The 27,975-nt window shown below is 40.9% G+C and overlaps 1 protein-coding gene across 14 annotated transcripts in view; it reads left to right on the top strand.

The window, feature by feature from the left end:
- Positions 1 to 27,975, top strand: part of kiaa1109 (KIAA1109 ortholog) — a 72,215-nt gene that overhangs the window by 6,633 nt on the left and 37,607 nt on the right. For 10 of the 14 annotated variants that reach the window (XM_058615887.1, XM_058615890.1, XM_058615898.1 and 7 more), the window contains 38 exons: positions 50 to 129; positions 376 to 526; positions 1,145 to 1,301; positions 1,751 to 1,829; positions 2,602 to 2,693; positions 2,832 to 2,949; positions 3,040 to 3,195; positions 4,118 to 4,215; positions 4,740 to 4,924; positions 6,014 to 6,120; positions 6,265 to 6,494; positions 7,083 to 7,301; positions 7,580 to 7,717; positions 8,892 to 9,068; positions 9,628 to 9,756; positions 10,386 to 10,505; positions 10,595 to 10,908; positions 11,891 to 12,141; positions 12,411 to 12,651; positions 13,064 to 13,555; positions 15,074 to 15,347; positions 15,436 to 15,573; positions 15,964 to 16,034; positions 16,172 to 16,345; positions 17,547 to 17,667; positions 17,822 to 17,971; positions 19,129 to 19,256; positions 19,535 to 19,737; positions 19,822 to 20,019; positions 21,368 to 21,579; positions 22,261 to 22,412; positions 23,184 to 23,334; positions 23,429 to 23,581; positions 23,815 to 24,055; positions 24,860 to 25,011; positions 25,648 to 25,909; positions 26,937 to 27,086; positions 27,538 to 27,603. In XM_058615887.1, coding sequence (XP_058471870.1) covers positions 50 to 129; positions 376 to 526; positions 1,145 to 1,301; positions 1,751 to 1,829; positions 2,602 to 2,693; positions 2,832 to 2,949; positions 3,040 to 3,195; positions 4,118 to 4,215; positions 4,740 to 4,924; positions 6,014 to 6,120; positions 6,265 to 6,494; positions 7,083 to 7,301; positions 7,580 to 7,717; positions 8,892 to 9,068; positions 9,628 to 9,756; positions 10,386 to 10,505; positions 10,595 to 10,908; positions 11,891 to 12,141; positions 12,411 to 12,651; positions 13,064 to 13,555; positions 15,074 to 15,347; positions 15,436 to 15,573; positions 15,964 to 16,034; positions 16,172 to 16,345; positions 17,547 to 17,667; positions 17,822 to 17,971; positions 19,129 to 19,256; positions 19,535 to 19,737; positions 19,822 to 20,019; positions 21,368 to 21,579; positions 22,261 to 22,412; positions 23,184 to 23,334; positions 23,429 to 23,581; positions 23,815 to 24,055; positions 24,860 to 25,011; positions 25,648 to 25,909; positions 26,937 to 27,086; positions 27,538 to 27,603 — 6,530 coding nt within the window. The remainder of the gene's footprint in view (positions 1 to 49; positions 130 to 375; positions 527 to 1,144; positions 1,302 to 1,750; positions 1,830 to 2,601; positions 2,694 to 2,831; positions 2,950 to 3,039; positions 3,196 to 4,117; positions 4,216 to 4,739; positions 4,925 to 6,013; positions 6,121 to 6,264; positions 6,495 to 7,082; positions 7,302 to 7,579; positions 7,718 to 8,891; positions 9,069 to 9,627; positions 9,757 to 10,385; positions 10,506 to 10,594; positions 10,909 to 11,890; positions 12,142 to 12,410; positions 12,652 to 13,063; positions 13,556 to 15,073; positions 15,348 to 15,435; positions 15,574 to 15,963; positions 16,035 to 16,171; positions 16,346 to 17,546; positions 17,668 to 17,821; positions 17,972 to 19,128; positions 19,257 to 19,534; positions 19,738 to 19,821; positions 20,020 to 21,367; positions 21,580 to 22,260; positions 22,413 to 23,183; positions 23,335 to 23,428; positions 23,582 to 23,814; positions 24,056 to 24,859; positions 25,012 to 25,647; positions 25,910 to 26,936; positions 27,087 to 27,537; positions 27,604 to 27,975) is intronic. The other 4 variants (XM_058615900.1, XM_058615899.1, XM_058615892.1 and 1 more) reach the window with 2 other exon arrangements.

The raw sequence follows: 27,975 nt of genomic DNA, 5'->3' as shown, positions 1-27,975 counted from the left end.
TGAAAATTCGATTTGTCTTAAGTAAATTTGTGTGTGTTTTGTTTTCTAGACCTCCCAGACTAATGGGTGAAGGCTTTGTGGTCATGCAGTCCAATGATGTTGACATCTATTATTACCAAGATGAACCTGGTATATACACATACACACAAATAATTATCATCTTTGAAGTGATTGTTGTGTTTCCAATTCTCTGCTCTTCATGACTTCATTTGTTTTTCAAAAAAAAATATGAATGTGTTTGAATGGCAGTGACTGACTGAAGACAACCGTGTGCAACATGTCAACCACTAAACTCTAATAAAGTAGTTATTTGATTTCTCTCTGGCCTGTGCATGCGCTGGTGTGACATCTGTTATTGTGTGTCTGTGTTTGCAGGCCTGGTCCCTGTGGAGCAGGAGAATGTAGAGGAGGCGGAAACATGCAGTGAGGAAGACAAGCTCCAGGATTTGCCTCCATGCTGGGGATTGGATATTGTCTGCGGTAAAGGAACAGACTTCAACTACGGACCTTGGGCCGATCGCCAGAGGTGTGTGTGTGTGTGTGTGTGTGTGTGTGTGTGTGTGTGTGTGTGTCAAACACAAAGAAATTCTTATGTTATTGCTGTGAAAATCTGGACAAAAAACAAATGAAACTTTGGTTTTACAATTTTAATCATCAGCCAGTTCTTGGAAACAAATTTAACAGCTTCAAAGTCATTGTGATGGTTAAATGACTTGTTTTATGGGGAGATTGGGGGCTGTCTCCACCCCCCCTACTAGAAAACCAGCCTTGCAGGATCATGGCTGGCTATAAGATCTAGTGATAGAGTTATTTTAGACGTTCATCATGGCAGAGGCGGCGAATAAGAAGCAGAGTAAACTGCTGTTGGAGGAAGCGAGGAAGAGGAAACGACTGTCCGTGTAAACATTGCACCTGCTTTTTTTGACTGGCCAAAAGCATCCAAAAACAATGCTGACTGGATTGGACATGGCTCCTTGTGTTCGCCGGCTCAATTGAAAACAAATGCACGACAGTAGCGGAAAGTCTGTTATTAAGTCTGTCTTAAAAAAAAGTTCTGCTTTAAAAAAAAAAAAAAAAAAATGAAAGCTTTTAAAAATACAGCTTTGCATTTACACGGTATTTGTGCTGTACCCTCTCTCCTCAGGGACTGTCTGTGGAAGTTCTTCCTTCCTGCTGACTACCAGGCCATGAAAGTGACAGAGGTCGCCCAGCCAGGAAAACCCAGGCAGATTCAGGCCTTTGAGCTGCGGATGAACATTATTGCTGATGCCACCATCGATCTGCTTTTTACCAAAAATAGGGTAACTCTTGCTTTTCCTCTTTAGTTCCTTTCTTTTTCTCCTGCTCTTTTTTTTCTTTTTTCCATCTTCCTTGCCAAAACATTTGATCTTTCTCCCTCTCCCTGCTGCTCCCTTTGTCTTTGTTCCTCATCGTGTTTTTAGCTGTTGATATTGGTTCATGTTTTATGCTTTTTCAAATGTTCTTCCTGTAGCTGTGCAGGGATTTTCACAAAGCTAAGCATGTGACGTGCATACTGAATAACAACGCAAATGCATATTTAATACAAACATAAAACAGCTTGATTCAGGGAAGGTTTGTCATTTTATTACCCTCTTTGAACCTATTTTTGTTCAGACTAGGTTCCATTCTTTGATTTCTCAGGCAGGAAGGTGGCCTCTATAATAATTTGACAGCTTATATGATTTATCTGTCTCCCCCCCTCCTGCTTTGTGTTCATCCCTGTTGCTAGGAAACCAATGCCATCCATGTGAATGTAGGTGCTGGCTCCTATTTGGAAGTCAACATTCCCATGACTGTAGGAGAGAACGGTACGTGTATGTGTGTGTGTTTCACAATTAATAATTCAAGGAAACATCTTATTCATATTGTGCAGCAGTTTTCTCAGTCTCTTGGTTATAACACATGTATAATAATGACTAAAGGTTGAATCTCAGATGAACTGTTTCATTAAAAGTGCACTATATATTATCATTGAAATGTAGCCGGTGTTTGGATTACCAGCTGTTTACTAGTCTATAGGAGTGACTGTGGATCCGGAGGTAGAATGGGTAGATTTTCTCCAGAAAGTTAGTGGTTTGGTCCCCATTGAACTGCCTTTGTTCTCCATTGTTCTGCATTTGCTGTGTAAACATGTTTATCTGTTAATAATAATAAAAATAATCTGTTGGAATCTCTTAAAGTTGTGACTAAACTGGGTTGCTGCGTGTGGTTCTGTTAGGTATGTACTGTATGTACTGTAGGTGAAGTGAGCTTGAATTCAATATTAAACTTTGAGTATTGAAGAAGAAAGATCACATGAAACCATCATTAAATTTAAAGTGCTATCTAGAAACCCCTGAACTCAGAAAATAGCCACAGTCTCACCACTGATGGAGAGATATATGTAGTAACTTATCACATTGAGTGGATATTATTTAATCAGTCATCAGTCACTGCTCTCCTCTGTTCCTAGAAATGTAGTTAGGATAAGAGGCTTTTGAGGTTTTGCTGGTAAATGACATTATTTGAAAGAAGACAGCCACAGCTTTGGATTCTTAGAAGTGATGGCTCTGCATTTGTGCTGGTGTCTTCTGCCCTCAGGCTACTCTCCCACCATCAAAGGTCAGCTGCTTCATGTGGATGCCACCAGCAGCATGCTGTACAGGACTCTCCTGGAAGCTGAGATGTTAGCTGTAAGTAGCAGGCACTGGTGCTTCAGCAGACTTTATTTTGGAGAGAAGTTTAAAGTTATTATTAACTGATTTCATATACATATGTTTATTGCCCTGCTTTGCCACGAGTCAAACCCTGTCCTGCCTACTTTAATGCAGTTCCATGTGATAGCGAGTTATCCTCGGGTGTGGAACATGCCTCAGTCGTGGCAATGTGAGATCGAGGTTTACAAGGCCACGTACCACTTCATCTACGCTCAGAAAAACTTCTTCACTGGTAAATCTTTCAGCAAATTTGATTGGATTTGAAATTACAGTAGGTTAATAGAACATAATCAACTCTTTAATGATTGTTGTATTTCTTTAGATCTGATCCAGGACTGGGCGAGTGACAGTGCCCCAGACATCTACTCCTTTGTGCCCTATTCCTGGAAATTCAAAGTCCTCTTCCACCAGTTTGAGATGATCTGGGCAGCAAACCAGCAAAACTGGATTGACTGTTCCACCAAACAGCAGGAGAATGGTAAGTGGCTCCTCTACAGGTTTTCACTGTACTTATATACTTACACATAACCTATGAATGTATGTATGTACTGTAAGATGATTTTGCTAAAATTGATCATGGTGAAGAAAATTATTTAAGAAAGACAGAAGTTTAGTGTAATGAATATTTAAGCATGAGATAATCCCATGTTACATTTATAGGGAGAAATTATGTGTACTTTAAAACAGTGGTAAGTTGTGACACATTTATGACACATGATACTTCAGTTAACATTGTCCTGGGGAGTTAAGAGTCTCAATCGCTAGTTTTGGGTCTTCTTCAACAGTCTTGTTTTGTGCCAAATATCCGGCTTCTTTCCATTATGGTTAGATACAGGCTGCCCACACTGTACATAGAGAGGAGGAACAGACAAATCACCTGTGTGTGTGTGTGTGTGTGCGTGTGCGTGTGCGTGTGTGTGTCTGTCTGTGTGTGTGTGTGTGTGTGTGTGTGTGTGTGCGTGCGTGCGTGCGTGCGTGTGTTTAAAAACGGGATCAATTTGTGGTGGTCAGTGTTTATTCTCTGGTGGCTCGCCACACATTGGTCAGTGTGTGTGAAACACAGTGTGAGGTTGCTTCAGTTGGTCAGGTCTAGGTTCAGTTTTTTTGGGCTCGTTCCAAAATGACAATGCTAGGATTTATTGGGCTAAATTGGGGAAAGAATGGTTCACTGAGCATGATTCATCGTTTTCACACATGGATTGGCCACCACTGAGTCCAGACCTTAACCCTGTTAATGAGAATCTTTGGGATGTGCTGGAAAAGACTTGACACAGTGGTCCAACCACATCATAAGTATAAGATGTTCGTACATCTCCTGTTGTGATTTGGCTCTATTCTATTAAAAGTGATTTGATTTTGATTTGATGAGATTAATCGCATGTCTGATTGTTCTTTCACAGTTTACCTGGCAGCGTGCGGGGAGACGCTCAATATAGACTTCACTTTGCCTTTCAATGAGTTTGTTCCAACCACCTGCCATACCCGCTTCAGCTTGAAGGTAAACCATGTGAAAATGATTTATTACAAGAACAGATAGAGCTGGATATTGAACTCATACTTTTGTGGTATATCGACCGAGCTTCGGGCTGGGTATCAATCTAGCACAGATTAAATGTGAGAGCAGAGAAATGCTCTTTGTTTGACTGCAAGAAGACAACTGGGCTGGCTTAAACTGAAGGATTTTACTGTGTCATGAAAAACTGTTAAAACACATTTCATAAAATTGGTAATAAAAGTATTGTTGAGGAAACTGTATTGAAGTCCAGATATTGATTGGATACCAGATACCACATTGAAAGCCATAAAACGGATGTCCAAAGATTGTCTTTATTTAGTTTGAGTGTAGTTGTAAGCAGTCTTTCCTTTTTGCATAGTATTTGTTCAGATACTGAATATTTTAATTTTGGTTTGATGTTTCTTTTTTCTTGGTTGCTTTTCTTATGCACCCACAGATGTGAAAACTGACACGACTATGAGTGTGTGTGTGGGTGTATGAATGTGTACATGCTTTGTCCACCTCAGGCAGAGGATACAGACATGCGACTGTCCCTGCCCGAGTGCCACCCAAGTCGCTACCCTCTTCTCACCCTGGCCAAAGACTACCAGAACATCAAGCTGCCACCAGACATGTTCATGCCTGGGGAGAATCAAAGTGCTCCACCTCCCAAACCCAGCAAGCCACGCTGGAGGAACATCACCCACGCTGAGTGAGTTAAACTGGCAAATGATTTCTTTATAGTGTGGGCAAAAAGTGAGAATATTAGCAAAGAGCATGATGACTCACAAACCCAACACTGGCTCACATCAATGTTGAGGTAGGATGGAAATGTTCCCAGGCAGTAGATGGTAACTTCAAGAAAATGCACTACTGACCTTCACTATTCTTGCTTGGTTTGGCTCAGTCGTTGCTGTGTCTTGACTGTAAGTTACATTCAGTTACCTGCTTTTTTATTTAGTGTCCTCAGTTGTGTAACAAACACTTATATTTTATTTACTAAATGTTTAGGTATCTTTCATTTGGGGATCACTGCTATGCCTTTAAGTAACATGATCATTTATCAAGTTTAGAAGATAGACACAAGGAGATGGGCGATATTGAAGGTTAAATTCAATTTAAAAGAGAAACGTATCAAACTAGACAAAATGAGAACAATAAGGATTGGGATAACTCTTAATCCTTTCAGAATGAGTTGCAGAATTCTGATGGTATCACATGTGTATGTGTTGCACTGTCAGCATTGACTTCACATTGCATCACACATCAAATTGCAATTGAATTTTCACTGAATCTTTCTGCCCTACTGTTAACTTAGTCTCTTCTTGTAGCTTGCACCAGTAAATTAGTAATTTTTCCATTACACCCATAATTATGCAGTACACCAACTGAGAATCTTATTTTGCAACCCTTTTGGGGAATATTGCAAAGCAGAGTCTATTTCCATATTGTAAGCAACATCCTGAAGTTCAGTGAAAGTTCACAGAGAGATGCTAATGTGCAATGTGTACATGATAATTCAACACAGAGATCATTTATAATGTAGAGCCCAGAGACCGAGATAGTGACGCAACGCTGCATGAGACCCACTTACTCCCCTTGGATTCTACGACTGAAACTCTGTCCGGGTCGTTGCACTCTGTTCTGCAGAGAAATCAAGTGCAACCCATTCACTTTCTCTTGCCTTGACTGTTTGTCCTTGAGTCAACTGTTCATAAAACAAATGATGAACTGGAAAATCCACTTGAAATGATGATAAATTCAGTGTTATGACTGTACTGTGTGTTTTTTTTTCTCTCAGAGCTGGCTGGGTGGATTGTTGGATTGTCCCCAACTTCATGCTCATCATTGACTACACCTGGCATCCCATCTATCCCCAGAAGGCTGATGAGCAACTCAAGCAGTCCTGTACGCCTGCTGCTTTTGTACCAATTTTCTGCCGTTCATTTAAAAATAAAGGCTATACATGTAGTATGTGTGCAGAGTTTTGACTGTCTTTACCTTATTTAAGTTTTAAATAAACAGATCCAACCTTCTTGCTTTGTTCCTTAGTGTCTGAGATGGAGGAATCCATGCTGTCAGCCCTGCGCCCTCCTGAACACACGTCGGTACCCCACAATGCCCCGCCTCGCTTCAACGCGTCATCTTCAGCTGCTCACGGCCGGCTGCCCACTGACCCCTCTGAACTACCCCCTGATAGACTTCATGTGGAGATGGAAATGTCACCAGATTCTCAAATCATTCTCTATGGGCCTCTGCTCAGGGCACTGATTTCCATCAAGGTAAATAAATCAGTCAATTATAAACAATAATCAGAAAGTAATATTTATTTTTTGTTGTACGAGATACTGACAAATATTTAGCTTTGTCAGAGTCATACTGAGACTCTCCCTTACTGAAAACATGGCTGCCTGTCTGTCATTTGATATCAGATGTTGGTACTTGTTGAGCATGCATGCAGCATGCTGTTTGACCAGGATCTAACAGTGCTCATGATGGAAGATGGGAGATGGAAGGCAGGGCTTTTAAAAATGTGTGCGAGTGTCTGCGTTGTGTTTTAAGAGGTTGGTGCTTGTTTAATGAATGAAGGTACAGTATGTCCAGTATGGAGGTCATTGTGTTAGGACAGCAAGAGAAGAATATCTGCTGTTGTATTTATATTTTAGTACTCACAGAACACTGGTATTGGTATTAGAAATTGGTATCGAAGTCCAGATATCGATACCTTATGAGATTTTTGAATCAATACCCAGCCCTCCATGTCAGTACCTGATATAACCACACTTCTAAAACTTTGTAATTGCCTTGGTGTTTCTAACTTTACAATCCATCATACAGCCTTCAAACCTCCTCTGCTACTTTTCCCACAGGAGAACTATTTTGGTGAGGATGACATGTACACAGACTTTGAGGAGGTGGTGAGCAGCCCCGTCTTATCCACCTCGACCTCCTCGGGCCTCGGCTGGTCTCCTCTGGGCATGGAGGGTGGCGAGTGTAAAGAAACCTCAGACCTCCATCCTCTGGACCTGCGACCCTGGGACATCACTGTGCTCATCAACCTCTACAAAGTCCATGGCCGCCTGCCAATTGTAAGACTGACTGCCAGTGCTCAGTTTCATGGTTGGGCAGAGATGGAGAGGTCGCTGTTGAAGCACAGCCTCATATTTATCAAACCTCACAAACATCACTGCAGTGTGAAAGACATTCACATTTACATTAATACAGATATAGATGTTGACAGATAGACTTATTAATCATTAGATTTTTTATTTTTATATAAACCTTCAACTAATGCTCTTTAAATTGATGTGAGTGTTGTGATGATGAAAAATGCTACTTGTTTGTTTACATTCTCCTCTGCCTCCAGCACTGCAGCAGCGAGGGTCCCGAAGGTCCGTCTGGCTTCTTGGAGAGACTGTGCTTCGAGATGAAAAAGGGTTACAAGGAGACGATGCTTCAGCTGCTCCTGTCTCCCATTCACATCTTTGTCAGTGACAACTACCAGGTATGACATGACTCCACCGCTGCTTACAGTGCAGACATTGTTTTACCCTTAAGCTTATTACCTTTTTATGAAAGCAAAAAGTAAAAAAGAATGTGCCTCTTAGCGTTGTGACAGCCGTACATGGTCCATTCGTTGAATGGACCATGTGAGTGTTTACATTTGAATAACTTTCTCTCAAAGAACCTGAGCCCTTTGTCTCTGTCCTCTAGTACAGGAGTTTCCAAACATTTCAGACCCTGGCTCCTTGACTCGGGGACCCCTATTTTCCCTAAGGACATCATAGTGTTGCCTGTATTGCGGTACTTTGAACTAGAAGTGGTTATTTTATCCTCTGGAATAATGATAAATCGACTTGCTTAATGAGCAGAAATAGCTTCAATGAGCAAAAAGTATTTGAGTGTAATCCAGGGCTTTTAAAATAACTGTCTGTTTCTTTTGAAGCATCATAATCTGGAGCTCACATTTGTGCTGTGTCCTGTTCTTTGTGTGTTTACAGCACGAGCTCAGTAAATACTGAGCAAGCAAAACTAAACTTTGCTTCATTTTCTACTGATGGTGTTTATTTTATTATTGGCTAGTGTGTAGGCTTAGTGTAGCAGTATAAAAAACAACAAACATTCTGTTGTACATGTAATAAACCACTTTCACTTCATTTAGATAATTGTCAGACTGACTAATGTGCATTGATAGTTGAACTATGATTCAAGGGTTATTGTCTCAAGAAATGTATCATTTAAATTTAAAAAGCCCGTCTTCATAATCAATTTATTTGGCATGTGCCTAAATGAACAGGCTCATGACATATTTTCTTTTATATAGAATTTATATAATACTTTAGACGAAGCTTTTCAACATTTGGGGCTAAAATATAATATCACTAGTTTTTAATTGTTTGTGATTTGTAGTTTGTGAAGTCCCCAACTTCATCCCCTTTCTATGCCTCGTGCATGGAATCCTGACCCCTAGTTTGGGAACCTCTGCTCCAGTAGAACAACCAGCAAACTTTATTGCACTTTTTGGACAGAAGGGAGAAAAGATTATGTTTCACCTCACCTGAATATTGCTTTTAGCAACGACAGATTAACTCTGCAGTTTCACCTCTCCCTTTCAAGGCACTGATTTAAGCTGAATAAAATAAAACTGTGTGTGCGTATGTGTTATATCTTGCCCACAGCGTCCCACAGCAGACGGGGTCTTGAGGGATGGTCACCTTAGTCTGTCTGGACTGCAGATGAGGGCCCACGCCATGTTCTCTGCTCAGGGTGTTCCTCTGGGCACTGACACTCTGGAGTACGCTTGGCTCATTGACATGCAGGCTGGAGGGCTCACCGGCAGGGTCACTCTTCCACAGGTGTTTGTGTGTGTGTGTGTGTGTGACTGTGCTAGGGTACAGGTTCACATACTGTATGTACGTATGTGTGTATATATATATATATATATATATATATTATGTTACAGATCTTTACATCAGCTGAGTGTGTGGTTATGTATTTTTATTTTAAAGCTTTCTAGTGTGAATCACCTGTATGATGCAGTAAAGTCCTGCAATAAATTCTACTCTGTGGCTTCTTGTGTTTTTAAGAGTCTCTGTGAGAGGAAATATACATTTTATCATAATACCCTGTAGTGATTTTTTAGTGAATAATTAGGTTTTTCAAGGAGCTTCTTTGTATTTTTAGTCAGTCCAACCTGTTTGCAGTCGTCTCACTTAACTAGCACAATGTTGCTGTTGCCTTTGTCTGTCTAAAACAAGTCACTTCCTGTGTGACACTAGATCAAAACACTGCTATTATAATATGTTATAATATATTCTACATTTTCCTTTACTTTTATTTTAATAATGTTTGTGTACTCTTTTCTTTCATTATTACCTTTTATTGATGTTTTCTTTGTGTCTGTGTGACTCTCAGGTGGCGAGTTTGATCGAGTGTGGCGAAACCTTTGTTTTTCACGTTGTTTCGCGGGAGTTTCAACTAGAACCACCCAAGCCCTCCGTCCTCTGCCAGCACGGTGCTGACCGTCGTATCTGTGATGCCAAGGTACAAACGGACTGTACAGCACGACATGTTGCACAAACTCTAAGCCCCATGTTTTGATTGGTTTTGCTTTCTCTGCTGTAACTGCTGTAACTGCCTAGCTTTGTTTTGAGTGAGTCAGCAGCATCTGAGTCACACACATTGCAAGCTACTAAATTGGCTTGTTATCACTGAAATAGGCTTTTTTATGATATAAAAATCAGTCAGAACTGTCCGCTGTGAAACATCGATGTGGAAATTGTATCCGACAATAAAGGGAGACTACTGTATAAACCTTTCTGTAATGATGCATTACCAAGAAAAAAAATCACATTTTCACAGTTGGAGAACGCTAACACAAAACTACTGATCTCCCCAGCAGCCTTAGATAGCATACATACAATAAACAACACAACACATTGACGCATGGGATAAAACCTGGGGAAAACAAGTCACATAATGTCTCATTTTTATGGGAATACTAACAAGGATATTTTTAAATTCCGCCTGAGCACTCTCATTACTTTCTGAAAACTGAACAGCTGTGTCTGCTGGCTATGTCGAGGTTTGTTAAGCTCAGTCAGGCTTTACTGGCGATGGCTTCTTTGTAACCACAGGAAAGTTCCTAGTACTGAACAGTTGTTGTTTTTCAGATGAGCTGCCTGCCCGGTCACTGTCGCACATCAGAGGAGCTGAAGTACACCATGACACGACTGGCTGTAGATGCCGTTGACCTCTTCATTGTTGAGCACGGCTGTGCTGCCAGTGTCAAAGTAATTAGTCTGAACTCATTTTGATCTTTTTTTATTCAATACATTTCAGTTTCCGATCTTTCAGTTGCCGTTCCTTCTTCTTTCCTTAGACGGGCGTTATTCATGTCGCCAACTGCAATCTGCACAACCAGGCAGTGGGAGAGGGCATCAGTGCTGTGGTGCAGGACGTAAACATCCGACAGTACATCGAACAGCAGCAGCACAGTGAAGCGACCAGGCTGCAGCCTGCCGGACAGGGTCAAGGTCCGGGGCAGCCACCTTTGCTGCGACGCTCTGTCTGGCTGGAGGCAGGTTCAGTCAACCTGAACCTCATCACAGCAGACGTTGCCTTGGCTGCCGACCACCCAGCCAAATGTGACGTCCAGAGGCATTTTCTGGAACTACACGATGCCCAGAGCAAAAGGTAGACACCACCCACTGTCGTCATGTGTTGTTCATCAGTGGCCACCGTTGTTCATCTATATTCACCTTTGAACTTGTTTTTAGGTTTAACACAATTTAAAACACAATTATGCAGTACAGGAGACACGTCTATATTTAGTTTATATATTTTCTGTTTCACACCTACATAGAGTGAGTCACCATGAGGCATTCAACTAGTAAAGAACACATACTGTACAGGAACAGAAACTAAGTCATAGGCAGTGATTCAGCTCATAGTACAGTATGTGAACATTAGCTTAGATCGTGGCCACCCTCTGTGATATTATATTATATTAAGCCTAATAATTAAGAATCTCATTAAGTGTCTGCTGGAGGCCATTACCAGTAACTTTCAGTTGGACATGAGTTGATTTGCTGTATGTGGATTCTGTTAAAGCTGACCACAGACGACCATTTGGCTTAAACTTGTCATTATGATGTTAGAGCTGTTAGTGCAATAGAAGAATGACCCTATGTGTCTTTATATCTATCCCCTATAACTCTTGCTCTTACTGTTGCTCTCCTGCCCACCAGGACAGTGTTTTCACAGGGAAAAGGGTGATTTTAAGATGCAAAGGAACTGTGTTATTCCCTTCTTTTGTTATTCAAAGCACTACAGAGAATAGCATTCACTCAATATCTCCATACCGGCGTGCTTAATATGATGCAACACTACAGAGGCTTTGAGAAACGATGCCCGTGTCCTTACTTCTGTGATTTACTACTGCTGCGTCTTTGTGACAGTTACCAAACACAAAAGTTGTTGTTCTTGTTTTGTCCCTTTAAAAGAACAATGATCAAATAATGATACAAGCAAGACTTATAGAGTATATTATAACACCAGTCACTTGACAGGTACATAAAATGTTCCTAGTTGTTAAATTTTACTGAGAAACAGCTACTACAACATTATAGCTCCAGTCCCTCACTACCTCTGAATAAAGTCTGTTTTATTTCCTCAGACTCTGGTTCCTCTGGCCCGAAGAAGCTGGCATTCGCAACAAGCGTAACAGGAACCGCTGCGGCTGCCTCGGAGGCTGCAGGTTCTTTGGAGGCACCAACATCGGCCTGGATTTCTTCAGGCTCGAAGAGCTGACACCGTCATCCTCATCTGCATTCTCCTCCTCCAGCTCTGACTCAGACATGTGTTATGGTCAGTCCTTGTTGCAGCCTGGGGAGTGGATCATCACAAAAGAGACACCCAAAGTGGATGGTATGGATTTACTCTGAAGTCTTATAGATTTCTTATGTTGTCTAGAGTAATGGTTCTCTTCCAGCGGTTGCTGTAGGGGTTTGTAAGTCAAACAAAGAAAGAAAGAATACGTGTTTTAGTTTCTTCTCTCACTGAAGTTTATCACATGAAAATATTAATATATTAAGGTTTTTTTCTTTCTACTTGTCTAATCTGCCTAATGATAATATTGTGATATATTTCTAAATTAAATTGCTAAATTTCAGAATGTTATCTGCGTGTTTTCTCAGGGAGGGTTGTTGGTGTGAAAACAGACACGCACTCGCCATGCCTGCCCCCTGAGCTGCCTGAGAGGAGGGCTCAGCAGCACCTTAGTCTCCAGGTGCCCCAGCGCTCCCACAGCTCTGCCTCCTCATCTGAAGAAAACAGTTCATCCAGTGCTGCGCTGCCCCTGCTGGCTGGAGAGAGGGACACTCCCTCACCGAGCACAGAGGAGCGCACGTTTCCCATGAACAGCAAAAGCCCCGCTGAGTGAGTAACGTACAGAAAGACAACTTATAGCTCATAAATCATTAATTGACTAATTAAATCATTGATAATTGACTGTGTGTGTTTGTTAACGTCAGTTGTTGACTACCTATAGATGTTAATGTTTCATGAGACTTGATTAATTGGCGCATTGGAGTATTATGTAGATTCACTGTACTGTATATGTATATTCAACCGTGTAAAACGTATCAACATTTATTGGTAACCTTCAGTTAGCATCAAAAATCAAAGGTTGCTTAGTTTGTCCACTGAGGGCTGTTGTAAAAGCATGGTGGTCCGATTTGACCCAGCTCCTGATATAAATATAAAAAGCTAATTCTGGGGTAATATAAAACAACAATTCATGCACTATGTCATTAATTCTCAAGAACTGTTCCATTTTCTCCCAATGCAGCACCTTAGGAGAAGTCCCAGAAGGCTCCCCAGTCTCACCCAACAGCTCCCAGGACCGCTCCTCGGTGCGCTCACCCCTCTGCTCCCCCCTGAAACGCCAGTCCTCTGTACACTCCGGTCGACTGGGCAGCACCAAGAGCCTCTCGGCGGCCGTCTTCACCGACAAGCCTCCTCCAGTGTTGTCGGGAGGCGTCCAGTTCAGCAGCGAGGTGTCGCGCAGTGATGAAAACGTCCTGGATTCACCTCGTCAGCGCAGAAGCTACGGCTCCTTTCCCTTCACACCCTCAGCAGACTCCAACACTTTCCATCAGTACCGCTCTGCTGACTCCAGCATGTCCGTGGCTGACAGTGAGGCCTACTTCTCCGCCACTGAAGACTTTGAGCCAATCAGCAGCGCTGATGAGGGTCCGGGGACGTACCCGGGCCGCAAGAAGAAGAGGAGGCAACAGATGCAGCAGCCTCAGCAGCCCCCGTATCACATGGAGAACTACAGGTCAGCTCAGGCCATAATGTTGTGTGTATTCTGCTATTAAAGCTGAGCTTCAGTGGTGCTCAGAAAGGTTTGTTTGAGGAGTGGCCAGTAGAGTTACTACATCATCATCATCAATATACATCAGTTTTTCAAAACCTTTCTAGATTTAAAAAAAAAAACTACAATCCAAACAACAGCACAGTTACTCAGAGTTAAGTTTAATTATTGGTGATTTTTGAAGCAAATGTTATTTAATAACCTCATGCCCTCTGGAAAAAAACCACCTCATTTTTTAGAGTGGAAGATTGGAATGAAAAACAGTCAGTAAGCACTTGGGTCCAATAACTTTGATGACTCGAGTTGACATGTTTGCTGTGGTTGTAAAAAAAAGTCTAGAGTGGAACATTATACAGGAATATGTTAATGGTGTTATGAGATTTTAATGTTTAATACACAACAAGCTCTAAATTTTATGGTGTAAAGCAAATTGCCCCGAAGTGAAATACAGAGCAGTTTTCATTTATTACATTGATTTGATCACGTGTGGATGGATGTGATGTAGAGCCGCCGTAGCAAATGAGATGTTTGATCTGTGGGCAGCCACTTACTGCGGCTGTGTTGTGCAAATTAGATTTCATGGTTGTAATGCAGCCACCTTGTCATTTTTTAATATTACCCTAAATGTTCTCCCATTAATTTCAGCTTGCTTATTGATTGATACGTTCTGCAGTCAAACACACAAACTTCTATTCTGCCTAATGAAACGTTAGCACAAGCTTGTACAAACATAAAAGCAAATAGAATCCTGCTTTGATCGTTTACACACATTGGTGTTATTGGTGTTGGACTATATTGGGTATGTTTAGGTGGTAATATATTGTTACATTCTGTTACAGAGCAGCCAAAACTATTTTGAGGGTTTAGGTGTTTGAGTCAAAAGCAACGTCGTGCCATTCTACACAAAAATCTCTGTGATATAAACCAGAGGTCGATGAATGGTGGATCACGCTCTATTCCCAGACTTCTCTTATCTGGACCGGGACCTATGACCATAAATGGTTGATAATTGTACATATTTTACTGGAAATTGTAATAACTTGTTCATCATCACGTATGTGAATAATGATGAGAGTGAGACACAGAGGGTCTGAAAAATCACAGGAAAGTAAGGAAAGTAATTTCATATGACATGAATTTTTAATCAGGGCAGAAAAACAATGGAGAGAAACAGGAACTTCATTTGCTAATTTTTCTCTTACAATTAGTTAAAGATGCCCAATTTTAATGTGCATTTAAAGTGCTTAATTTCAAATGTCTTTTTTTATTGCAGTACATATCTCATTCAGTCACTGCAGTGAATCATAACACTAATAACACATAATGATGTTCTGGACCTTTGCATGCAGAGTTTTTGTCTGTTTGGACCTCTCTGAAATGTAATTGAACACCTGGTAATATTTATGTAATATTTATGCAGTGTGTGGCAGGCAGTGACATCACAAATGTACACACTAATTGTGCCTCTTTGACCTTATGTAGTCGGAGCTCCATCTACCACAGTGTTGAGGGACCTCTCACCTACGTTCTCAATGGGGAGTTGATCACTGAGCCCCGTCCCCTGCCTCTGCCGCCCACACTGCCCCCTCTCCCGCCCCACCCCCTGCCCAGCCACACATCCCAAGCCTCTTTCGTCTCCGCTCTGGCCATGGAGGAGGAGAGCTCAGTGGAGGCGGAGAAGACGGCTGAACCCGGACCGGTCACCCGACAGCCTCACGTCATGGCGTGCTACCAGAGCTACCTAGCTCAGTACCATGTAAACAATATCTTCAAGTTTTGGTCCATATCTGTGAAAATTCTGCATCCATTCTGATGTTAATCCTACTCTTTTTTTACTCTGCCAGGTCTCAAATTGGTCTGTCAAGCAGCCCACTAATAAAAGGACCTCCAAGTCTTCACTGCACCGCCCATTAGATCTGGACACGCCCACCAGTGAGGAGAGCTCCGCCTCCTTTGACCAGCTCTCTGTGCCCACCTTTAAGGTCTGTAACTAATGACACTAAAGGCCGGTCTATATTTGCCACAGCGAGTCTGGCGTAAAGTTGCTTGTGCTCGAAATGTCATTGCTATGCTGCGCACCTCTTCATTTCCTGTTATGCATGTTAGGTTCAAGAGAAAGTTGGTCTAACAGATATGTCTAAACCAGCTGCTCAAGATAACGGAAGGGAAGTCACGTGTAGGCTCTCTTTCTACTGTAATGTAGCTTATTAACCACTGTCTCTTTTAGACTCTGTTCCTTGGGGTATGAGTAAGAGTAAAAGTTAGAAATAGGGTTGGGCTCAAGTCTTTGTTTCATGTAACATTTATTAGAATCTGAAGAATAATGTGTTGGCTGTTAAAAGATGGTAAATGTGCATCTGTTTACATGTCAGGTGGTGAAGCAGGGCCTTTCAGCCAGTTCTCTACTCGACAGAGGAGTTCAGGTCATAGGAGAGACCAACAGGTATTGAAGCCATTTTTCTCCATCTCACCCTTTTAAATTTGAATTTGTATTCTCATATAAAAAGTTGCTTCACATTCAGCTTTTAAGTAGCAGCTGTTAGTAATATCATTATCATCTGTGTCTTTGCTCGGCCACAGTGCTCCGTACACTCCCCTGGATAAGAGAGCCATGGAGAACACCGACGAGGACACGACGACAGAAGACTGGAGTCTGGAGCAGCCTTTAGCTCAGACCAGAACCACTGCCATTGTGGAGGTGAAGGGAGCCATCAATGTGGTGCTCACGCCCCTTGTGGCTGAATCCCTGGACAGGTGACAATAATGCTTTTTGACTGATCTCATAATTTCTTGATGCTGTGTTTCTTTGTTCAAGTTTTTCAATCTCAGTTTGAAACTCCTGGATTGAAAAGAAACCAAGAATATGTCTTTCTCACGCTGCATATAAATGTGTAAATTAGTGGGTGTATTTTTGTCTGATGCTGCAGTTTGACTTTAAGTCCATGTAATCCCGATGCATGCTGCATCTTTGCTCTGAAATTCTGCTGACAGTGTGTCAGAGTCTGATGTTGTTTTTGGTTAATACTTGAGATGTTCAGTGGTCTTACAAGCATGGACCTCCTGGCATGCACTGCATGTAGATGGATGAACTGTAGTCTGGTTGATTAAGACTCCCGAGACTTCATAGTAATAGTGATTTTATTTTGTGTGTGCTGAACCCGTACAGAGTATTGGTCTTTGCTGCATGCTGCAGTTCTCATGTGAGCTCTGTGGACTTCATGCAAGACTAAAGAAAAAAAAAGAAGCAGTATTTTGTTAAAAAGTTCAAATAACTAACATCATTGGTGTCACCTTTCATATGATTTAACAACCTTCAGCATAATGTAAATGTGGGAATGATCTTAACAAAGAGGCTTTGTGTCCATCCATGGGGAAATATGGCCCATGACAGAGAGACTAAATCACAGTAGCTGTGATTTTCCAGCATTGGCAACAACTGCCGACAACAAATGTTACAAGGCAACTTAATAAAAAAAAAAAGTGGAAGACGTAGGAGAGTAAATGCAATAAAATGTGTCAATATCAGCAGAGCCTGTCACAGATGGGGACTTTGCCTCCAGTCATTTGTCATAATATGAAGTGTGTGTGTGTGTGCGTCTCAGGACAAAGAGAATCCATCTCATTAGAATTTTAACAACCTTGAGCTGAGACTCAACACTGAGTCTTGTAGTGGGCCGGCACTACTGGCACTTCTTCATTTTATTATTTAGAGTACCGGCACTTACAGGCCCGCTCTGTTTGACATGACATTCACCCGTTCCAAACGCATTATTGTTTTTAAAAGTTTCTCTGTTTATCATTAAGTATTAATCGTTTATTGACATGAATTGGTAATGAGCCTTGCGTAATGTGTTTGATATGTATTGTAATCTGGTCTGGTAATGCTCTTACAATAAATAATAAAAACAACATATCTTAATGCTATGAAACCTTTTGTATTTGCTCTTTTCTTTAGGTACATCGAGTCCATGGTTCACTTTGCCAGTGTTCGACACCCTGCAACCATTCTGGACGACCTGCACGGGAAAGTCCTCAATGAAGCCTATCAGATCAGCAAGTCCACAGTCACGGAGTCTGTAAGAAAATGATTTGATCATAAAACTAAAGTTCATGTTGTGATGCACTTCTCAGTTATTTATACACCGTTTAAAATAAGTGTTTTCTAATAGGTTTGAGGTTTTGTGGCTGTTAACTGGTGTTTCACTGTTTTTTGGGTTTGAATGCATTCAGAGCCAAACCGGCAAGCAGGAGCACAAGCTGTCCAAGACAGAGGGCACGACCCCTGGCTCCATCAACATCCCCCATGGGCAGACAGACTTGTCCATCAAACCAGATAATGTGAAAATCAAGGGCCTTCAAGCCAACGTTTCCATCCCCAAGGTGAGACCCCTGACCCCGAATAATGAAAGGCCAATTCTGACCGTAAGAGGTTCAAGAGCAAGCACAGAATCATGAGCATTGCCGTTCACCACAGTATTTTGATACAGAAAACACTGCATTGTGGATCAGCTCATAAAGCTACACCAATTTTTCAATACGTAGATTTAAATTATACTTTCAAAACCTTCAAAATACTGTTCATCATTTATGCAATAAAAACATTTGATTTGTTCCACTGAATGGAAGATAAAGATTGCATTTACTAAATGTTTGATTAGATAAATACTTCCATGTGCTCGCACTGATATCAGAACGTTATTTTCCATCCATTTAAATATGCCTCAGTACCTCATTAACTTGGAAGCACAGTGGCATAACAATCACTGCAAATTCAAAGGCTCTTTCTGAGTGTTCTCATATTTGGTTTTATTGTTTTACTTTACTCACAAACATTTCCATCAGCAAACACAATGTTCAATCCTGTGACCTAAACTTGGATGTAACATGTAACTTGCATGTAAGTTTGCAGATCAACACCAGTTAAAAAAGAACACTTTATGTTTAATCAGTACATATAATTCTAATCATGGTGTTTACATTTATGTCATTAACTATTTCTACCACTAGAAGATATGTTCAGAAATGCTGTTTCCAATCAAACACTCTTTGTTCAGTAATATCTGGTCAAAAAATGACGTTAACTAACTGAATCACTGACATACAGATATAGTGGTTGTTACCCTCAGCTTAGTGTTTGCAATTACCAAACTGTGTTATAAATCTGCTAACACACCTAAATTAAACAATTGTATTTATCATGAAAATCATCATAAATCAACAAATGACACTAATAATGAAACTCACTAGTCTGCACATGACCGGTACTAATATAAACTAGGATAAATGTATAAATTGCTCATTTCAGAACTCTGAGCTTGAATGAGCACATTTTCTCGTGTTCTTTGTCGTCAAAATGTATTTAAAAAAACAATGAGACCAGGTTTGTTGTTTCTGAATATCGTCATATTATCAGAACCAAAACACTCTGTACTGAAGAGTTCAACAGAGGACAGATTTTTTAAGTAATTTATACAACGCAGCATAGTGGGCTTTAGTTCAGCTTGGTTAAGTTGTCTCTTTGTTGTGTGTGTGCGCAGGTGAACCTCTGCCTCCTGCAGGCTTCTGTCGAGGAGGGGTCACCGTCCTGCTCCACTAAGTGTGTCACACACGTGTCACTTGTGGCGCTTTGCTTCGAAAGGATTGCTACCCAATTCAGAATGAACAGGTATGAACTTTAACAACTCCTCCTGTTATTGTATGTGTATTTGCACGTGTTCTACCGACTCATAAACTAGCTGTAAATGATCATTTATTTATGCTTAAAAGCTGTAGTCTGTAACTCTATTATATAAACACACATTGACAACCTCACTACAGCGTAATAGCTGCATTAGTAAAGCAACACACTACACTGCAGTGAAGCATACAAAACAGATGTTTTCATTCCTTGTGTCCGATCGCTGTCAAGCTGAGATACACACATTTGCTTTGTACATCTTGCAGGGGAATTGTTGAAGAGACCCCCAACACCACAGAACATGGCCGACCCTCTGTCATGTTGGAGAAATATGCCTCGGCCACCAAGATGCAGCCTCAGTCATCTGGCTCGCTGCGCTCCAACGCCGGCATCGAGAAAGGCAAAGAGATCGCTGCCAGGCTCAACGTCCACCGTATCCACAGTCAGCTTCGAGGCCTGGACACCACAGGTTGGTTCAGTTAACGGCAGCCGCCCTCTTTGATGCTATGCTGTATGAGCTGTTTAAAAATGTGCTTCATTCTCTTTCCCACAGACATTGGCACATGTGCCATCACAGCCATCCCCTTTGAGAAGTCCAAAGTACTGTTTGGCCTGGAGGAACTGGATGATTTCGCAATGGTCGATGAGACGGATACGCAGGCCAGCTCAGGGGATCTGAGCCGGTCTTCGTCTCTTGAGAAATGGGGCTGGATCATGTTCGAATGTGGCATCGAGAACCTCACAGTCAAAGGTGAACAAGCAGTGGTTAATGTGTTTAGTCCCAGGTCTATTAAAGATTTAAAGAAGGATGTTATCAATCAGTCAGTCAGTTAAAGTTGAATTTTTTATAGCTCATATTCATAAATCACAGTTTGCATCTACCAGGTCAGACAGAAGTAGGAGAGATATAACATATAACCATAAGCATAACTAAATAAACATACTTGGGGATACATATATATATATTATATATATTTTATAACAATGTGTAAATATATAATGTACAATATAATATTTAAAGCTTTAATGCAAAATGTACATGTCTATCTACATAGAGATGTCAGCACACAGTCAGCAGTGAAAATATGAAAACAAATAAAAACAAAAAGATACCACAAATATTAATTCATGCTTTCAGATAGCCTAATCTTCTGGGTTGATAGCAGCTGGGATAAATGACATTTTGAACCTGTTGGCTCTGCATCGTGGCAGATTCTATCTGCGGCCTGAAGGAAGCAACATGAACTCCCGCTGTAATGTGTGGCTCAGATCAGCCGCAAGTACATGGGCTGTCTTCAAAGACCTGACCTTATGCAGGTCATCGAGGTTGTTCAGGGATGTTACAGCAATTTTCCTGCACACCTTCACAATGCCCTGCAGGCTTTTATTTGTTCAACAGAAATTGACCCGTGCCAGCAGATAACAGAGAAGGCAAGAGCATTTTTAATAAAACAGCAAAGTGGTTTTCACATTAAAACTGCAGATGTTAAATTAAATGTGCTGATGTGCTGATGTGCTTTCTTACACTCAGCATCAACATGAGATGTTTGTCGTGTTGCACCAGCTGAACAGTCACAACATGTGATAGATGTGTGGCTAATAATATATTTATATATATAAACACTGGTTGAGAGTATAATCCACAATCAGTCCACAGTGTGGCTGCATCCATGATCCCGGATTTGCAGCGATAAAGCACAAGGACTCTGGGGGAGATGTTTTGATGAGACAGAGCTGGTTTGAGACGGACCTAAGCTCGGCCAAACTACATGATTTATCAAAGTGGAAACTTTTCACTCGACTCTCAAATGAAGACTGTGAAATAATTCCTCACAGGAGAGGAGCTTGATAGCTCAAGGTTCTTGCTCCCTCTCTGCTTTTGTAGACTTAAAGCACTGTAAGAAAACCTGCATTTTGTCAGCACAGTGCTAAATTTGTCTCTTTTCCTGGTTGGTGTCTATGCATATGCTTGAGAATGTTTGACCTCTTTGTCTAAGCTTGATAATGAGGAATTACTAATATCATTTAGTAAAGAATCACGAAGGATATGGGAGAATTTGTGCTGAGGGTTTTGAATGGATTCCATTATTATGTTACAGGGGGACGCCAGTCAGGAGCCATTCTTTACAATGCATTTGGTGTGATGGGCCAATCAGACACTGTTGGGAAGACGGGAATATCTAAGTCCAATGGTTCGACAGGCTCGCAGACAGGAAGTGGTTACAGCACCGACGTCTCTGATGACAACCTCACCCATGATCCTCTGAGCCCTGCTTCTGATCTCAATGAACACTCGGACTCAGACGACCAAGTAAGATCATCCCTCCCGCCCTCTCTCCCTCTCTCCCTCATGTTTACAAACCCCCAAAAACTGCTGTATTTCATGAATCCACATTCTGCCATGTTGGGCCACATGGGGCTGTGGTGGTTAGCAATTTTGCCTCAAATTAAGAAGTTTGTGTCTGTGTGGTAATCATAATAGATGAAATGCCATAGAATGCAATAATGAAATGTATTATATTGTAAATGTATTAGAATAAAATATTCAAAAAGTAGAAGAAAGTGTAAAATGCAAGCACACACCACAGGACTAATATATTAGAAGGTCTCAGTTTCTATAATGTTAGAATTGATTATGGTCAATATTCGCACTCATTAGCTCATTGTGTTAAAATGGATTCAGGAGAAGCTAACAAGCTCCTAAATGTCCTATAAAATGCACATGGGTGTTTTGCACATAGAATAAAATTTAGAAACAAAAGGTTGATGTCACGTCAAGTTTTAGCTTGAAACCATGCAAGCAAATGTAAAAGATAGATAGTTAAATTTTATTGTGTACAAATGTCACTATTACTTAGCATTTCTTTATTCAGATTTTAGTTGTTGTTCCCCCACAGAATTGATACACTTGGTCAAATTAGATTGATGTAATTCAAAGATAAGTCATGATAGTTGCTGCCACCTGTTAATATCAGTTCTCTCTGCTCTGCAGGATGAAGGGGTGGAGTCAGATGACCTGAAGAAAGACCTCCCCCTCATGCCCCCACCACCTGACTCCAGCAGCATGAAGTTGACCATCAGAGAGATCTGGTTCAGTTTTGCTGCTCCCACTAACGTGCGTTCACCGTCGCAGGCCATCTCCAGGTAAAGACATTTGTACCAGCTGTGCATAAAGTACAGTAAGCTCACTAACATAAGTGCAGCGTTATCTGCTGGAGAACGTTTAAAGGAAAACCATGTTTGTTGTGCGCTGCTGGCAACAGCTGTCAGACCTGTCAACCTGCACTGGCAGGTACATCCTCGAGAGCTGCACCTTCTCCTAACTTTGACATCAAATCTTTTATAAATGTAAACATTATTTACTGCTCTGCTGGTTCTTCTGCAAGTACTATAATTAATGTGTATTTACCCCTGGGACTATTCCATGGCATCAACGTGAATATTGATTTTTTTTTTCTCCACCCTTTTCAACTCATAATCATTCAAGAAAGAATTGCAATGCATTTAAGAATAGATTTCTTTCCATTACATAAAGCATTTTACAGCTCAGAAAAAACATGTTTCAGAATACATTACCAGTGAACAGTTACATCAAAGGTGGCCATATCATCTTATGTTCAAGACAATTAATGTGTGTGTATGGGTTTCAAATGTGTGTGATAGGAAACATCACACATAAATGTGCCCTATGAATGTGTAAGTGAATGGGTGAATGGTAAAAACTGTAGCGTAAAGCAACTATTTACCTTTAAAGGTGATAAAGGTACAATATGTACAACAGTGACCTTAAGTGTTTAAAACAGTCTACAGTGTATGTGCTACATATGTTACTGTGTGTGTGGAAAACAGAAACCTGGTTTGCGGCCCACAGATGATTGAGCACATGTTCTTCTGCCTCTGTGTTTACGTTTACAGGCAGTTGAACCTGCTCAGCACAGCCACACCTGCCATTGGAGCTTGGTTGGTTCCTATCGATCAGCTGAAATCTTCTCTACGCAAGCTGGACATGGAGGGCACGCTGCGCGTCTGTGCTGTTATGGGCTGCATCATGACAGAGGCTCTGGAGGTCAGTAGTGCACCTGTGTAAAAAAACAAAAAAACAACCCTCTTTCATTGTGAAATATGCAGTTTAACCATTTGTCTTTTATGTCCTCCAACAGAAGAAGAGCATCCACATCCCGATCCGGAGCAAGTACAACCGTGTGACGAAACGAGCTCGCTACCTACATGAGAATCCCTCCTGTATGCTTTGTAATATTCTGCACCGCTATCTGCAACAGGCTGACTATTCTGTCATCGAGGAGGCCACCATGGTTCGTGCCAGGCTTCTTTCTTTATTGCTTCAGTGTTACAAAGCTGTTACACTTGGCCATGTTAACTTAAATGACTCATAAACTTAAGTTATATGGTTTCATTTGGACACAAGTGTAAAAAAACATAACAAATAGCGATTATTCTAAGTGTTATTGCTCTTGGCTGCTCTTCTCTCATTTAATGAATTCTTTCATGGCGATGATCCACTTCTCTTTATCTCTGCGTACCACAGAATGATGGAGTCCCAGCCCTTGTGACTCTAAAGAAAGGCCTGGTGGCTTTGGCCCGACAGTGGATGAAATTCATTGTGGTAACTCAGGGCTTCAAGGCCATCGGTCTGATTAGGCCCAATAATCTGCCCAAACCCAAAGACCCTCATCAGAGCCTGAGGGACCCAGTACTGGGCCTGGACAACGGAGCTGCACTGCAGAGTGACACCAGCGCTGACGGAGCTGAATTTGAATATGACGCAGGTGGGAAGTCACAGATTTCTTCATTAGGTTTTAATAGATGTGATGGGTTTTTATTTATTTTATGATGCATAAACTGTAGGCTTTGCCCAGTCTGCTTTACATGACATCATTTATTAGAGGCGCAAACCAATAAAACCTGATCTTTTCAAACTTTCCACATATACTGTAGGTTTAGGGCTGCAACAATTATTTGATTAAGTGATTACTGAATTAATTAATGTTTTTGATTTATCGATTTCATTTTTAGTTTTTCAGCTTCTAAAATTTGAATATTTTCTGGGTTTTGCTCCATATAACAAATATAAAATGAAAATGGAATAATTTTGGTTTGTGGACAAAACAAGACATCAAGAACATCATCATTTTTGGGTTTGGTTAAAACAGGGTCAACATTTTCTGATATTTTAGGAACTAAATGTTCTCCATTCATTGAGAAAATAATCTATAGATTAATCTCTATGAAAATAATCGTTATTTGCAGCCCTGTGTAGGTAGGTAGGGTGCGTAAAACTTATACAACCTTTATCTTTTGAAGACATTTCATTCTAAACCATACAGAAAAAAGTCGGACTCATCTCCATCTATTTCACATAATCCTCACAAACTCTTTTCTTCCTGAACATTTTTAAATCGGCAGCTTGAAGTGGAGGGGTGTAATGACTTAACACTTAACCTCCACTTCTTCAGCGTTAGCACAGAAATAACACGACAGGAAGGAACACGTTGGGGAGAAAAGACAGAATGAATGAATGTAGAAGTCAAATGTGTGTCCCCGGAGTTTTATTTTATATCATTATTGTGAAGCCACAGTGAGTGAACACACCATGTTGCTGGAGGGAGCATGCAGCAGTCGTCCCCCACCTAAAGAAGCCAACTCTGGTCCTGTCAGCGGCGTGGAGATCATGAGGAAACTGTCCAAGTCCCACACACACAGCGAGTCTGCACTCAGGATTAAGGTACCCTAGTTATTTACAGTGGGATTTACATTTCCACAAGGTTTTATCATTTCAATTTATTAATAAATATGTTTTTTTTAATTAGTATTGTTATTAAGTGTTTTGGTCTTTTGAAACAAACTCCCTCTTTGGTTCATGTCTGTTGAAGAACACGTCATGATACAAAGGAGAGTTTACTTAAGAACTTTCTTAGGAACAAATTTAAGAAGAAAAATGTCCTTGAGGTGTGTTAGGCCCGTTTAATTCTGTAAAAAGCATTTTCACTGACAATGAATCAAGAACATAATCTGGAGATGTATCCATAATGAAAATCCTCTTAAATTGCTGCCTTTAAAACACAAGCCAATGTTTTATATATAATCCATTAAGGAAATGACTGTGGTGTGAAGATGATCTCACTGCTGGAAAGCCAGGAGGGATTAGAGCTGAGTGGGCAGATGACATTTTACTCTTCTCTGCCAAATTAAAATGTGATGCTTTTATACCATCTTAGGATATATTGAGGCTTTTTAGCCCTTTTGTCAAAAAGTATTACCTCAACTATGAACTATTTCCATCATGATGCCAGACACAATGTCATCCTATCAGTCATGAAAATACTTACTCCCTGTAATCCTTAAATCCCATCATACCCAGGGCTCCCATCCATACCAGTCGCTAAGCTACACCAGCGGTGACACAGCGGCTGACTCACCTGCCCACGTGAGCCGTGCAGGTCTGCCAGTGAAGGACAGCCCCAGGAAGGAGAGTCTCCTGAGCAACCTGACGGGCAGCTTTCGCAGTCTGCACAACCTGCTGGAGGGAACGCCTCAGAGGAGCGAACCGTCCGCCGCTGCTGCTGCTGCTGCTGCTGCTGCTGCTGCTGCTGCAGCCAAGAGCAGCTCCCTCACTCACACAGGTAGTGATGTCCACTGCACCACTGCACACTGTGCAGTGTGTGGCAGGGTCTGACAGCCAGGTGTGAACTAGTTTCAGACATACAGAGAGAGAGAGAGATCAATACTTGTATTGTTATATTCTTGCATCTTTTTGCCATAGCTGCTCCATTTGCATTGTCACACAAAGCAGAAGAGAAAACAAAGACATACAATTCATTTACCTTAGACCTTAGTTCCTCCTGTGTCTGATCTGGCGCATCAGGCGTCAAGTTTCCATGTCCTTTTATCAGCAGCTATCATCTCTGCTTCTTCCCAGTGGATGTTTGCCCTTTTCATACAATTATTACGTAACACAATTAAACACATTACATTTGACTGAATACCACTATTATCTACACAGATGAGACAAAGATCAATACAACAATAATAGACAAAAATTAGATCAAATATAAGATAAAAGAAAATAGACGGCATAAACATAATATAATAAAGTATTAAATATAACATAAAAAAACAAATCAACAATGAGTAGTGCATATTATGCAATTATTTATAATTAGATGTGATACTGCTTTTAAGGACTTCTGGATGCTTTAGTTACAACATGCAGCAGCTGATTTGTCATTTTTGTTGCAATGCTGACCTCTGCCGATCGGTGAGTAATCACAAACTGACTCTGCCAGACTCTCAGGCAAATGTCCACTGAACACATGCACTTCATTCTACTAACATTTAATAATTACTGCTGATCCACCCGATTCAATTTAAGCTTGAAAATACTATATTTACACAACACACTGGAGTATGAGCTGAATAGAGGAAAACAAAACTAAAAAGAAAGACCTATTTACTGTTAACTATATTCAAGAATGTGTGAGTGATGTAAAAAAAAAAAAAGCGAGATTAATCCTGTTCTTACTATAACATTTGTCACTAACAGTTGCAATAACCACATGTGTCTCCATGATATATGAAAATAATCATGTGTCATTTCACAGTTTGTGCCATGATGTAATGTCCTCTCCATCTCTCTCTTCATGGCCTCAGGGACAGAGATGTTAACAGAGCACCCGCTGCTGTCGGAGCCCTCCTCCGTCAGTTTCTATAACTGGATGTCCAATGCTGTGGGCAACAGGACAGGAGCTGGAAACCAGGAGTCTCCGGTCAACCGCTCCCAGCACAACAGCCTGCAGACAGGTGAGAGGGGGGTTTGTTTTAACCATGTCAGGTTTGAAACCAGAAGTTCAGACATCACTTAATGCATGATACCAGCTGTCAAACACACTGCTTTATCATCTATTTTCCTCTAAATGGGAATTAAGTTAACATTACTTCATGTTCCATTAAAGAAGACATGAAATATTGTATTTAATTCCCTAGTCACATGTTTACAGACATTATAAATAAAGTGAGAAGTAGGCTGATCTTCTTCCGTCGTACTTCCTAGGCCACACTTGTCAAACCAGAAGGCTACATCCATTTCTTATATACAGTCTTTGTAACATGGAACCGCAAGCTCACAAATATGTTTGTCTATTATTTGTTTTAATAATGCGACTAGAATACAGTGCATATTTATAACTTCTTGTGCAGTAGCTCCAACAGCTTAGGAACTGAGTCAAATGTCAATATAATTTTGTTTTACTAGACCCACTGGAGTCTCCCGACAGTTACTGCCTTTTTCAACCTCTGGCTACAACCAGCACAGAAGGAGGTCAGGGTTGATGTTAATGATGTTAATGTTGTTCAGTGCTGTGCTGGTGATTCTTGTCTGTGTTAGTTACCTTGATCTTTTTGTCAGGATATGAATTTGTCAGTGCAACAAAGACTGAATTGTAACAGTGAACATACTGATATGTAACATTCAATCACTGGCATGTGTTGCCTTTAACGCTGCAGAAGGCAGGATTGCTACAAAAACAGTTGATAGTTGACATGGAGGCGTTAAAATTACATCATGGTTTTGCGGGGAAATGTGCGATAATTGTTATGATGATATTTCAACTGGAATTTTTAAAATAAGAGTGTATTGTCACTCCTTTGAGAAGTGCAAACAACTCAAATATTGCTTGTGTGCAGCTTTATA

The sequence above is a fragment of the Solea solea genome, chromosome 18, assembly GCF_958295425.1.
Source record: "Solea solea chromosome 18, fSolSol10.1, whole genome shotgun sequence".
Lineage (NCBI taxonomy): Eukaryota > Metazoa > Chordata > Actinopteri > Pleuronectiformes > Soleidae > Solea > Solea solea.
This window is presented reverse-complemented; position numbering and strand designations above follow the sequence as displayed.